The sequence below is a fragment of the Chelmon rostratus genome, chromosome 4 (genome assembly GCF_017976325.1).
Source record: "Chelmon rostratus isolate fCheRos1 chromosome 4, fCheRos1.pri, whole genome shotgun sequence".
Classification (NCBI taxonomy): Eukaryota; Metazoa; Chordata; class Actinopteri; order Chaetodontiformes; family Chaetodontidae; genus Chelmon; species Chelmon rostratus.
The window spans coordinates 8,794,253-8,808,256 of NC_055661.1; the positions used below are offsets into that span (position 1 = coordinate 8,794,253).

General features: G+C 42.6%; 1 protein-coding gene across 1 annotated transcript in view; it reads left to right on the top strand.

Annotated features, from left to right (window-relative positions):
- ccdc17 (coiled-coil domain containing 17) overlaps positions 1 to 14,004 on the top strand; it is a 29,557-nt gene that overhangs the window by 12,440 nt on the left and 3,113 nt on the right. Inside the window, exons 2-9 of the mRNA XM_041935290.1 lie at positions 7,238 to 7,337; positions 7,614 to 7,737; positions 9,726 to 9,923; positions 11,294 to 11,417; positions 11,592 to 11,730; positions 13,024 to 13,140; positions 13,328 to 13,461; positions 13,714 to 13,833. Coding sequence (XP_041791224.1) covers positions 7,238 to 7,337; positions 7,614 to 7,737; positions 9,726 to 9,923; positions 11,294 to 11,417; positions 11,592 to 11,730; positions 13,024 to 13,140; positions 13,328 to 13,461; positions 13,714 to 13,833 — 1,056 coding nt within the window. The remainder of the gene's footprint in view (positions 1 to 7,237; positions 7,338 to 7,613; positions 7,738 to 9,725; positions 9,924 to 11,293; positions 11,418 to 11,591; positions 11,731 to 13,023; positions 13,141 to 13,327; positions 13,462 to 13,713; positions 13,834 to 14,004) is intronic.

A 14,004-nucleotide genomic window follows, 5' to 3' on the forward strand; every position in this document is an offset into this window, starting at 1 on the left:
AAGGATTTCCAGAATCCCCAAAAAATGCTTCTCAAGTCACAACTCGATCTTCAAATCTTAACAAAGATGATAACTAGAGTGGCATCTCTTTCCCCAAATCAAGGCCATATGACCGACTGGGCATTGTGGGAAACTGCCACGGGGCTCAAGACCCGGAGGGACTATGCATCATTAAAGCTGGGCTTGGTAACGTTGTAGAAACCGGCAAGAGTAAGATTTTGAAAATTGTCTAACAAAAAAACCCACCCCCTCACTTCAGGCCTCCCTCCAAAGCCACTCCCCCCGACACACACACACACACACACACACACAGCCTGACTGCTGGAGCACACTGTGGAGAGGAGCACAGCGCAGCACAACTACCAACAACCTCAGGTCTCACTCACATGTAAGAAAACAGCTAATGAACGTAAACAACAAATTTATTCGTCATCATTCAGGCCTGCAACAGCCACACATACTGGATTTTTTTTCTTTCAGAGCACTTGATGTATTGATTTTTTTGTCAAGATGTAAAGACAATTTCAACAAATGCAAGGAAAAATGCTTCTTAAAATACATCCCCTACCCTGTCTTTAAGTGCAACATATACTACATATACTGTGGCACATTACTATATAATCTTAGTTCTGTCTTATAATTGGGCCCTGTGTCAAAATGTAGTTTTAAAACCTCTCTTAATTTAATATGTATTGTACTCAAATGGCACGTGTTACCACAAGGTTGTGTATTTAGCCCAGTTATCACAAACTCACACAGAGGTATTATCCAGCATAGGATTATTGTTTGTACTGGACTTATTACAGTACACATTGCAAGGAAGGCAGTAGGTGTGGAGTCAGTAACGAGGCTTACCACAATTTGGGGGTATTTTGAGAATCCTTTGATTCTTCTGTCCATCTGGATAAATTCCATTTACTAATTCCAACAAAGATGGCAGCTAGAAGAACATCTCCTTCCCCAAACAGACTTTTTAACAGCAGACATGTTGAATAGCACAGGTTTTACTAAAAACATTAACGATGGCTCAGTTCTATTGAAGTTGCCCACTGAGCTATGACGATGTGACAGCGAGTCCGAAACCAAAGCAGCCGAACGGAATCATTAGTCATACCTGCATTTTCCTACTGTGACATGTTGAAACGTCAAAAGGCTTATTGTGCGCTGCATCACCAAAATAGAGATTTATCAGCTCCATTGATCTATGTAAATGCTATTTTCCATCATTTCATCTTTGCATATATATCATAATAGATTATGTCTTACTTGCATTTTTTGTGTTGTTAAACTCTCTCTTGGTCTCGTCTTGGTTTTTGAACATAAGAGGCACAAACTGTGGCTAGTTTGATCTGTACAGGGCTACGCAGCACTGAGAAGAGCTCCAATCAGCCAAAAGTGAAAACGCCTGTGTAGCGTGAGTGTAGAGAGACTTTAATCAAGTAGCCCTCAGCACCAGAATCATGTCTCTCTCCCTCTGGAAGAGCTAGTCCTTGACCTCACCTCTCATGCCTAGTCCACACTGACAGAGGTATCTTTTAAAACAGAGTTTTTCCTCCTTGGCTCTCAAGAAAAAAAAAATCAACAGTACTGTAATTTAAGAAATCTCTGTCTGTACGACAATACCACAACTGAAGCGCTGTCAACAGCAATCAGAAGCCTAATATTTATATATATAACCAGTTGGCTATTATTGCAATTAGAGGTGTGACCGGGTCTTGTCCAAAACTGGCAACATTGGAGATGGAGTGTGTGTGTGGGAGTGTTGGATTATTTAGAAGTAACTTCTGTAGCGCATTCTGTCGCCTCTGTTCAATATAGTAAAAGAAAAAAACAGTAAGTGTATATTTATTTAAATATGTATAAAGTCAAGGTTAGCATCAGCACCATTTTGGCTACAATTATTATTGCACAAAATCGCATCATGGAAACAAAGGAGCTATGACTGCACTCCCTGTCTACACATCAACACTCCAAACAGAGTTTGTCCCTGGAAGGAGTTTTCCAAAAGCTCAGTTTTCAGTTACCCACACTGTGTTGATGTGCAGACAAAAGGCCAAAACCTAAAGAAAAAGCTACGTTTTGAAAAAACCTGTGCGTGTGTGGGCTAGTCATCAGTCAGAGTGAAACCTTGCCAGAGGTTCTTATCAGGAATCATCAATCTCCAAACTGTCAGCTTTTCAAGAAAAAAGGGAAAGACAGCATCATTTACATCTGCAATGACCGGGCATTTGGGACATGTTGCAAGATGTGACTGATGATTTTTATTTGTAGATCTGTAGGACCGCAAATCAATGATCACAAATCTAACTGATTCAAAACTTAAACCACCAGAGAAGTACAATCAACACATTTCTTCCTCAGACAGACAGATCAAATCAAACTCTGCTCAGCTAAGTAGTTCAAATACTACAAACTGCTTCAGACTCTACTGACACAGGTCAGCGTGCCACCAGTACATCCCATCAGCAATCAACCTGCTGAAGCTCCACAAGTATGTTCAATAAGAAAATGTTGCCAGGCAACCAATACATTTTGCAGCCTCCGAGCTGAGTCCTGGATGGTATTTCTTAGCAACTACATAGGTAGGATGTTAAAAATGAAACCCACATTGGTGCATGAGTGTGATAGAGTTGGGGCCACAGGGGTGTCATCGTGGCCAAATCGCCTTCAGAAAGACTGTAACCTTGAAACCAGACAGGATAATCATCTGGATATAAATATATTCAGACAGTAACACCAGCTGGACACAGAATGAAAACCATCCACCTCCTCCAGAGAGGAATCTATCTGCGGGGAGACAATCCATGTCTCTATACCACAGCATGCAACAGCTACCATACTGAAGCCAAACATCTGTTGAACTTCTTAAACTAGATTTTCTCCTTTGATTTCCTCTCAAGACATACAGTATTGTCTGTAGTGTTTTCACTGGCAGCATCATGCCACCACATATAAATATTCTAGATGTCTTGGGCATAATTTTATACATGTGTAGGTGTATGAAATTATGCACAAGCAGCTCTCCACGATTCACCTCTCCTGAGCAAATACTGTGTCAGCATCATCCAACAGCAGCAACAACCATCATATGAGTCAGTCAGTTCTGCATTTCCATCAGTCTGAAGCCACATGATCACATACCCTCCTCATTCACATGCATTTTGTATTCAGATGTACTGGCTGCTGTTTAAATATAATTGTTTGGTGGCCATAATGTGGGTTTATCACTCCCAAAGTTGATACATACTGGGAGAGATCAGCATTTTCCACAAGCTGTGGACACAAGATGGACAAAGGATCACCTTTTAAAGGTCCAGTGTGTAGGAGTTAGGGGAATCTATTGGGACAAATTGAATATAATATTCACAATTGTGTTTTCGGTCATATCTTAAATTTCTTATCACCTGAAAATAATATCATTGTGTATTCATTAGCTTGGAATGAGCTCTTGATATCTACAGAGGGAGCAGGTCCTCTTCCACGGAGTCCGCCGTGTTGCCCCGACATGTTTCTACAGAAGCCCAGAACAGATAAACCAAACACTGGCTCTAGAGAGCGCCTTTCACATTTTTAGCAGCCACCTTAGGGGAAGGTGAGGTGAGGAGTATTCAGCTGGTTGCAATCTGCAACCTCACTGCCTAAATCACCTAAACGACACTTGTGAGCAACCAGCTGATTTTTTTTAAAGTTTATAAATAATCTACACATCCTGCCGTTACGGAGCAACTTGATCATTCATTTAGAGCCTTGTCTCTGGCCACCTAATGAATGTAAGTCCAATAGTCACTCTCTTTTAGCTCTGTTTTTGGTCTCTACCAACTCCTGAGGGAAATGTTTTTAAATGCTCCGCTATATTTGCCAGCTACTCTCTAACTGTGTCTCTCTGTTGTGTCTTTTTGGTGCTGAGCAGGTAGTGCACAGTAGGTTTTTTAGAGCTTTATAGCTAAAAACAGCTGAATCTGCAGCTCCCCTCAGTTTCACTGAGCTTTATAGTGAGTTTCAGATCATTGTTTACCTGTCCAGCGCACAAATTTACAGTTTTGATTCCCTCTCAACACTGTAGCTTTATATTTAGCATACAGACATGAAAATCGTATCTATCTTCTCGTCTAACAAGGAAGCACGGTAGTGGTGCTGACTCGTTAGGCTAAACCGGGGTATTAGGAATGCATTATGTCAGAAGAGGCCCTCTTCCTGCAGATGTGGATGTGGGAGTATTCATGTGTGTATTGTGACTGAAACGGCATGTTTCTATTTAATTTTGCCATATGATTATAGGACAAACATAATTTCAGACACATCAAATAGTACTGGAATAAGTGCATTATTCATGCAAGGTTGCTTTAATTTTAAGATTTTTAATCCTAGTTTTATAACAAGTCATTTCAGTGTAACTTTACAATGGGACTTGGCATTAATTACAGGTTGCACCTCCTGTTGACACATTGCAGCTGACAAACTGTCACTGATACACTCATCCTGTGATCTTCCAGGCTGTGCTGAAACATGTTTGATTTGAACAAAACCTTCACCAGTCAGCCCCAGTCAGGAGAGACTTGAGGCTTACCAGGACTCCGGGCTTTAATCACAGGACTACTGATGTAACTGTACACTTGACTAGCAGAATCCCTCAGCTGTGGGGCATCCCAGTGAACCTGTGGGTTCAGGTGAGTACCATGTACTTGTGATGTTGTGGGTTCAAACCTGGCTGCTGCTCCCTCTCATCCCCCTTTTCAGTCTCTGTCATCTGCTCTGCCACTGCTCTGCATACAGTCTAATGAAGCAGAAACGAATCCCAGAGCTTTATATCTGCAGTAGACGGAGCTGTGAAGATGAGATGTTTCCTCCTACGCAGGCAGGCAGACAGGCAGTAGCTCCAGAGACCCGAACACCTCCAACTGTAGCTACCGTAATGCTATGGAATATGTGATTAACTCTCAGTGACAGCAAACAGGAAGCCTGCAGTCTCCATCTGAGCTGACCGCTAAGATGATGGATTCATTCTGTAGATTTATATCTGCACTTATATCATTGTGTACTGCAGACTGATATCAGACCTGTAGTCACAGAAATAACAGATTACAGCTTCATGAAAATATTTGGCTCCGACTGGTTACAGAATTTCTTTAGGTTACCAATGACAAATTCAAAAAGCTGTTCGGCTGCCATGTTAGTCAGTTCTCTTCCAGTTGACAAGATGGAGCAGAGTTTTATGAGCAGAGTGAGTCAGTTAACATCAAGATGGTTGGAACAAAAATGTCTCCATTCAGGAGGGGGAGTGTGCGATCACTGGAATCACAAAGCATCCTCTGCAAAAACGTTTTATAAATGTAGTTTTCGTTGTGGTCTGCTGTGTTTATAGAGATTAGTTTCTTTTAACATTACTTAAAATGGTGATGGGCTGCTTAAAATAGTGTGATCCAGTCAAATCACTTGATCTTTTTGTCCATAAAATGTCAGAAAACAGAAAAATTGTAATTTTCAGATTGCTTGTTTTATCCAACCAACAGTCCAAAAGCCAAAGATATTCAGCTCACTATCAAATATGCAGCAAATAAGCAGAAATTCTTCCAATCTTAAAAGCTACAACCAGTCAACATTTTGCATTTATGAATGTTTGAAATAATTACTTGGTTGTCAAATAGTTGCCAAAGAATTTCTGTTGGAATAATCAACGAATCATTTCAGCTCTGCATGTAGGTGTCAAGTGTATCTTGTATATCTACAATATGAATACGGTGCAAGAATAATGCTGCCTGTACCTTCAAAAATCTATTTCAGAGACAGAAATGGTTTTATTTTGTACAAAACCTCCATTATACATCTGTAAGTTTGCATCTGTAGCTGTCAGTCTGACAGCAGGGAGACTTCACTGTGGGGCTAAATAATACAATTTGTTCCCTACAGGGAATCTCAGCTGTCAAAAGTTTTGTCACTGAATCAAATTTTTAGATATTGGGTTTTGAGAAAATTGTCAGTTCTGCTCTCTGTAGTATCTGCTCTCTAAAACCCAACAGGAGGACAAAAACACTCTAAAACAAGGGGGGGAAAGGCTTCCTGCAGACAAAAGTTTTCGCACCTGATCTAAAACAGCCTGAAAGTGTTTGAGGCGTCCTCAGGTGATGGGGCAGAAGACTCTCTGCAGGAGAGCAGCCGAGCAGAAAACCAAGTCCCCGATTGTGCACAGCTGAGCCCTGAGGGCACAGAGGAGCCGGCTGTCACCTGACCCCGGGTTGCTAATGGATGTTTTAAGGGATGTTGGTGGCACAGTGGGCTGGAGCGAATGCCACGCACCTACAGCGAGCTGAACCCGATGCACGACCTGTCTCCTTTTATGATCTTCCCAAAATGCAACAAGACAAGGGGGATCAAGAGTTTTTACGCGTGCCCACTTGTTAACTCACACCATCTGCCCACACCTGGGAAGCTCAGTAAATCTTCCAGCTCAGATCACACATACGTACATTCAATGGATGGATTCCTCCACACAAAAGTGGAGTTCACTGTCGCACTAGAAACGGTCTTCGTAGGTTGCTGTAGAAAACAGGCAGCAACTCTCCTTCAAATGATTGTAGCAGTGAAGCTTTTCTGGACTAGTGGGACAGCATGATGCTGCACAGCTCTGACACAGGAGTAGAGATGGAGCGTTATGTAATTAATACTCCTCCTCCTATGCAGATACAGTAGACAAGCCTGGAAATTGTGGCCTCAGCTGTAACAGTAGCCCAGAGCTGACTGATACAGCTCATATGTACAGTGTCATTTTAATCACTCTGGCTCCTATAGAGCAGCAGCTCTTGGCTCAGCTAGAGCCTTGCATAACTGATGCTGTGAGACAGGCATCCACTGTAATGTAGGTTTCATACAGTAACACCAAACAGCCACGCAGCATGCAGAGAATCTGCCTCACCATCTCACACACACACACACACACACACATAACATACAGCCCAAAGACACCCGCTGTTTACCTGCTAGCCCATAATTCACCACAGTGCTGGCAAGGGCAGGTGACTGGTAAAGCCAAGACAGAGAGAGGAAAGTGGTGTGGGGCTTCTCTTACCAACAACTCCCCCCAGCCTGCGGAATCCTTCCTGTCCTCTCCCTTCAGCCGGCTTCTTCCAGCGCTCCAGCTGTCATCTCTCCAGCAGAGAGCAGGAGGACCAGAGCGAACAACTTCAGGTAATCAGCATTCCTCTTGCTCTTGTGTTTTCTCTCCGTCTCTCCTCTCTTCCAGATTTCTCCACAGTCTCCGGGGGGGTGGCGGAGGGGGGCAGGAGCATCGGCGGTACACTGCCGGGCGCTCCGCTGCAGGAGGCTGAACGTCAATCACACAGGTAACCTAGGGAACCGCTAGGCCCGCCCCCATCAGCCAACGCTGATTGGTCGGCTGACGGAGAAGCAGAAGTCACAAGTGCTCGCAGGTCCACAGATGGTACAGAGAGAGCTGTGGTGGGACCAGGCACGGAGGCAAACAAACAGGAGTGGATTGCGGTACTTGTGAACTCTCTTTCTCTCCTCTCAGTCTCTCTCTCCCTGACTTCAGAGCCTTCTGCTTTATTTTACAGTTGCTTAGCAACAGACTGGCGTGTGTGTGTATGTGTGTGTTGCAGAGCAGGAGGAAAGAGGTGGGAGTTCAAGTCCTCCACACTCTCCCTCTCTGTCTCTCTGTCAGAGGTGTGGATGGATGTTGAATATTTCAGCTCGCAGCAGCAGCAGCAGCAGCAGTCTGTCTCAGTATTGTGGAGCCTGTTGTTGCTTCAGAACATCTTTCTATAGGCAGCACAGAGAAATTACATCACCTCAGTCTGCCTTGGAATAATAGGGGTAACTGAGAGAAAAGAGAACGTATTAGTGCTATTGTAGACAAAAGAATAAAAACTCTTCATTTGATCTTTCATTGTGGCGCATAAAGTCCCTCCACCCAGCTTGGATTCACAGCAGTTACAACAGTTACAAAGGAATGAGTGTTTTCAGCTTGCACAATGTCCATGGAAACTAAAAAACAACAAAATCCACCTCTCCTCTTGCCCATACATCAGCTCAGTATGTATGAAACAGTCATGTTTCAAACAAACACGCCTGAATGTACTTCTTCCCTTTCAAACCTTTCCCTCCTGTTGCTGTCGTGCTCACCTGTGCCTCCTGCACCGTCACCGGTCAGACCTGCTCTGTCCTGACTCAGTGGAGGAGTCAAAGTTTAACATATCAAATACATCTCTATCGTTTTAGTCCTGTTGCATGCAAGGAACTACACTGTATCAGAAAATGGAGATAAAAATCCGCAGTGCAGAAAGTTGCCACGACCCTCAGTGTGACAAGCTGACTGTACACGCAGCTGACAGCAGGGGGCGACATTTTCATTGACTCGAGTAAGGGAGATGAGTGAGAAGGTTCAAGAAAGTACTGAAGGTGCAAATTAATGGTTCACTGTTTTTGTGTGTTTATCGTGTTGAACCCAAAAGAGATAATTGATATTTGCTGACCAAAACTGAGTTGAATTTGCCCCAGTAGAAACAGACACACATCTTAGTTTCATACATCAGGTTGTTTGCTGCTGAAATCAGCATCTCACGTTTACATGTTGCAGCCATGATGAGCTGATCGTGTCATACTTTTGTGAAGTGAATGGCTTGAGGGAGTTTGCCCTCTAGATGTGAACACATTTAAAAAGTCAGATGTGAGGAAATCCTCTCAAAGGAACTGACCTACTAGGGACTGTCCTTGTAGAGTCCTGCACTAAAAACGCACAGCCAGACTTTCCATTACACAGTCAGCAGTATCATACATGACAGAGGTGGGAGTAAGTCACAAGTGAAAGTGAAAACCAAGTTACTGTGGTGAGAATAAAGCAGGTCAAGTCGAGTCCCTGCGAGTCAAGCAAGTCAAGTCGTAAGAAATTCTGATGCAGGGTGGGCACACAATTCAAATTAAAGGTGCTTAAAAGGCTCTTAAATCAGCAGAGTATGGCGCACAATGGCATGTCATGAGAAAGCTAGTATTATCTTGCAGATTTTGTTGTTTTTGACATTAAAGTCAGATTGTCTGCATCTTGCACCACGTCGTCACAGTGAATATAATCACTGAGGTCTGGGCTTGTACTGCTGAGGCTTTGGAGACAGATTTCCACTGCACAGCTGCAGTCAGCCTCTCCGGGTGCTCACTCGAGGGTGAGAGCACATCAGGCAGTCTGAGAATTTAAAAAAAGGCGTGTTATGAATATTCAGATGGATAGAATAAAACATATGGCCAGTGTTATTTTAATGTGGCTGGGGTAGAAAGTGCAGTGCCTAAGAGCTTTTTTTTTTTTTTTGCTTGCTTGCTTCAGACAGACAGAAGCTCAAAGCTCTTCACCCCCAGTTTCACTCTCAAAGCTGTGGCATCGCTTTGGTGCAGAAACATGTTAAAGCACTTTTGACTCGTTCAAATACAATATAAAATGATGTTACTTATGAAACTGGCAGGGCAACTGGGTGCTACATTTAGAAGAAGTCACCACACCCTTACAACAAACTCACTGGCATGGTTACCAACAAACAGACCAGCGAGCAGTAATCCGTACAGTAGTTAAAGAACAAACCAAACATGTTTTGCAACCTTTAAATGGAGCAATCCTTCTTTTTAATATACAATATTAAGATGTGACTTTTGTGGTTTTTGTTTGGAAAATTCCTACTATCATTTCAGCTTCTTGCAAACTTTTTTTTGCTCTTGATAAACAACAGATGGAGGCAGGATTGATCTGTGGAGACTGTAACATGATGTTTCACTCCTCTGGGCTGCTTGAGAAACACAAAGCACTGCTCTGCACTGGGAGCGATGCAAGACACCTTCGGGCGCAAAGACGCAGCTCCGAGTCCCTCGCAGGAGACAAACCTGGATGTGCTGACCCTAAACGCACAAGAACACCTGACTTCGTAGAGGTAAGTAAGTCAAACTGATCTAGTACAAGGTCTGGGCACGCGGATTAGATGACCAGCCTTTTTTGCAGGAAACCAGGAGGCAAATTATGTGATCAAAGTGACGTTAAACTACTTCAAACTGTGACACTTGGGGAAATTAAGGCATCATTGAATATGTAATGATTCTTGCAAAAAACACACAAGAAACTTAATTATATATTGCTAATGTCTTTATTATAAGAAGTCATGAGCTTCCAATAAAGTTGAGAATTGTTGTTGTATTTCATCCACTTGTAATGTGGATGAAATACAGCGAAAATTTAGGGTAAAAAACTGAGGGGAAATGCAAATAAATGACTTTTTAATGAGATTTTTACACATATATGTGTAAAAATATCTATGCAGCTATACATCTTGTATAAACTATTGTTGTACAAAGTATTGTAGAAAGTATTTCACTGGCCAAGACAGCAATGCCAGAAGTGAACCTTGTTTATGGGTGGATCTGAGATGAGAGCTGATTTATGAGGCAGCTGTATCACAGAAACAGATGCAATGGAAAAGCGCTGCATGTGTCTTTGTGTGTGCAGTCGAGAGGTCAGTGCAGGAACATGACCAGGTGGAGGAGTGCTGATGTGAAACCAAAGTCAGCAAGAGTAGAGGACATACCAGCAGCCAGTCAGACGGGGAGTGCTGCTCTGCAGGATCTCACACATGAGGTGAAAGTGAAGCCGGGCTTCATCTATCCTGCACTACAGCAATGTGAAGCATCTAAAACACAATGACATAACAGGAAGCATTCATCAGCTGTTCATTCTCAGTGATCCATCTCAGTGATTCTTCATTTTATCAAGCACTGCAGGCATTTCATGGTAATTGTCAGTCAAGGCACAAGTAGGTTGCTATATTATACAAACATACAAATATACACATGCAAGTACTTTAAACTAATTCTTGTAAAATGTAAATGTAAATGTTAACATGTAACATAAAACCGTTTCTCTTCTCTGGCTTTTAGTTTCACAAGTTGAGGATGTCCATTGAAGAAAATCTGCCAAGCTGGTCAAAAAGGACCACAGATACTGAGGTGTGCTCCATCTTTCTTCTCATAAAAGTCTTTTCCTTTTCCCTTTTATTCCTGTGAGCCTCACAGCCTGTGCCACTTTGTGAGCACTTTAAAGTATGTCAAGGGGCAATAAGTGTGCTTTAATGCATTAAGTCATCAGCCAGTGGTATAATAACAGGTCACAGGTGAAGACGGGTACAAGACAAGAGTCCATTTTTATGATGCTGGGTCCCAGGGTAATTAAAGAAATGAATTATTTTGCTCCAGGGTGTTACATGTTTAAGAACCAATGTTCTTGCATGCATCTATTCATTTATAAACCCAGGTGAGCGGACGTCAGCTGGGTCACAGTGAGAGACTGAAGGAGATGAGGGAAATGGCGACGCTCCACGAGCGCCAGCTGGCCCTGATACATGCTCACAACCAGCAGCTGGAGCAGCAGAGAGAGGGTGAGGAGCAAATGCAATAAACTACTCGAGACCTTGTGATCCAAATGTCCTCTTCAGCATTTGTATAAAAATCCCCTTCGAGATTCCTTTTAAATTTACACTAAAAGTTGATGGCAGAGGTTGCTCTGAGACTGTGTGTGTGTGTGTGTGTGTGTGTGTGTGTGTGTGTGTCAGAGCTAGCCCAACAGGTAAGTGTCCTGTCTGAGCAGAGCAACAAGACTCACCTGGAGAGTCTGCTGATGGAGCTCAGAGAGCAGGAGGAGAGAAACGAGGAGACGTTGCAACAACTTGCTGAACATCTCCATGTATTACAGTAAATATGCATATTACAAGTATGTGTATGTGTACTGATGTGAGTGTTTTATATGCCAGGCTTTCAGATGTCCTCATCAAGAGTTCATATCCTGAACAAGTAAAAGTACCAATACTACAATGTGAAATTACTCCAGTGCAGAAGTATTACTAGTAAATATAAATTAAACTAAAATTTAAAAAAGTACTCATTATGCAGAATGGCGACTTTCAGCGTGTTATGTTTTTATATTTGTAAATTATATCTATATAGCATTATTATTATCACTGATGCAGGGGCGTGTAAGCAGCATTATGAAGTTGCAGCTCAAGGCTGAGCAGATTTTAACTACTTAATGGCCTCCTACTGTTGGGTAGCTTGACCTTTAACGATGCATCATAATTCGCAGGCTGTTCATTGATTCAGAAAAAAAAGTGCTCATCTGTCATGTAACCAGTAACTGCTGCTGTCAGATGAATCCAGTGAATAATCCGTTTTGAAATGTTGTGAGGTAGAAGTACAAAATAGTGTAAAATGTAATGAGCATCGCGATATTCAGCATTGTTCTTGTTGTCAACAAATCCCATGAAAACCGACAAGTATTATCTCTGAAGCAAAGGCCTGGTTTATCTTATTCCTTTGTCCCATTGACCTCCACACAAAAAACATGGCCACTGTTTTTAAAGATTAATGATACGAACTAATGGGCTTGGAGCTGAGAGCCACAGACAGGGTAAGGAAGTTAAAAAGTATTAAGAACTGTAACAGTTTATTCTTGGACCTTTGACAGATTTGTTAATAAAAAGAAAAATATATGATGACGGCACCTTATTCCCTAAATTGTACATGACTACTAGAATGATAGCAGACGGTGAGCAGTGTTTCTGTGTGTTGCCCACAGGCACAACAGGAGACATGACTGCTGACAGATCAGCACAGGCTGTTGAACTGGGATCAAACCTGTGACTTTTCAGTCTGTAGCCACGATGTGCTGCCAGAGCAGGCACAGATACAAAGAGTTTATTTAATGTGTATTTGTTAGGGTAAATTATGTCAGCACACATGCATTTAAAAAGAAATGACTCCTTCTGTGGTGCTCTGCCTCCAAGATGAATTTAGGGGAATACTTCTTTTTCTAGCTGCTGGATGATTCAGAGCATCAATTATGTATTTTATCATGCCTGGGTAGTTCCTTGGTGCTACAATTGTGGTAGAATAGATTAAATTTCCTATTGCATGGCTGGGAAACTTTCCATAGATGCCACAATATGATCTAATTTAGATGATCTACTGCGTTCTCTTTTCCCTTTTCAGTGCGCGAGAGGTCTCTGTACCTGCTGATCAGCCCGATCCACGGAAGAATAAAAAGATGCATCATGACAGCTACGAGCTCATTTCTTGTGCAGATGGCCCTCTCTCTACTCAGATAAAGTACATGCTTCAAGAGTCATTAATTTCAAAAACACTCTTTTGGAGGGGAAAAACAAGATGGAGATGCAGATTTCTCTCCTCTTTGTCTGGTTGCCATTAAGAAAATCAGGTTGCTTACATGTGAATATGAATTTGCTGTGCTGAGCTGCCTGTTTATGTGAGGGTATATCGGGTCTCTTTGTTGCAGGGCCCTGCGGCGGGCATACATGCAGTCAGGTGGGTCAGATCCAGCTATTGTGGCACGAATGGTTGACCTGCAGGCAGAAGCCCGAAGCCTGGAGGAGAACCAACCAGCGGCAGCCGGCAAGAGTACAACTCAGAGTGACAATGAACAGAAAATTTGTCCTGCCTGTCACTGTAGAACTCTGTCAACACAGCTGTGCTCAGTGGAGCATTTGTTAAGTTTACTCAGCTTGATTTTTCCACTCTAAAAACTGATTTCCTCAACAAAGTCTACTTCTAGTCCAGTTCTTTTCACATGATCCATCATAGCAGCAAAACGTACTGCTGTATGAAACAGAGGCTAAATTACCTTTTGGCTCTGAGGCACATCACTGTTGTTCTTGTGTCCAGAGGTGCCTCCTCAGCGGGATCTGAGCAGGGAGCTGCTGGCTGTGGAGCAGGAGAACCAGAGACTGGAGGAGGAGATCCTCAGCCTCCAGCTGGCCAGGGGGCGACACCAGAACTATGAAGGTTGGAGAGTTCTGACAAATAAAACACAAACATCTTTTTCCTTAAAAGCTAACTGTTGTTAGCTGTATGGAATTAGCTCGAATTTACCTCTGCAGTCCAAATTCCATGCAGTTGCATTGTGTTGTCAACATAAACATTAGTCATTAAAACAAAACATTACATTTTCTCAAC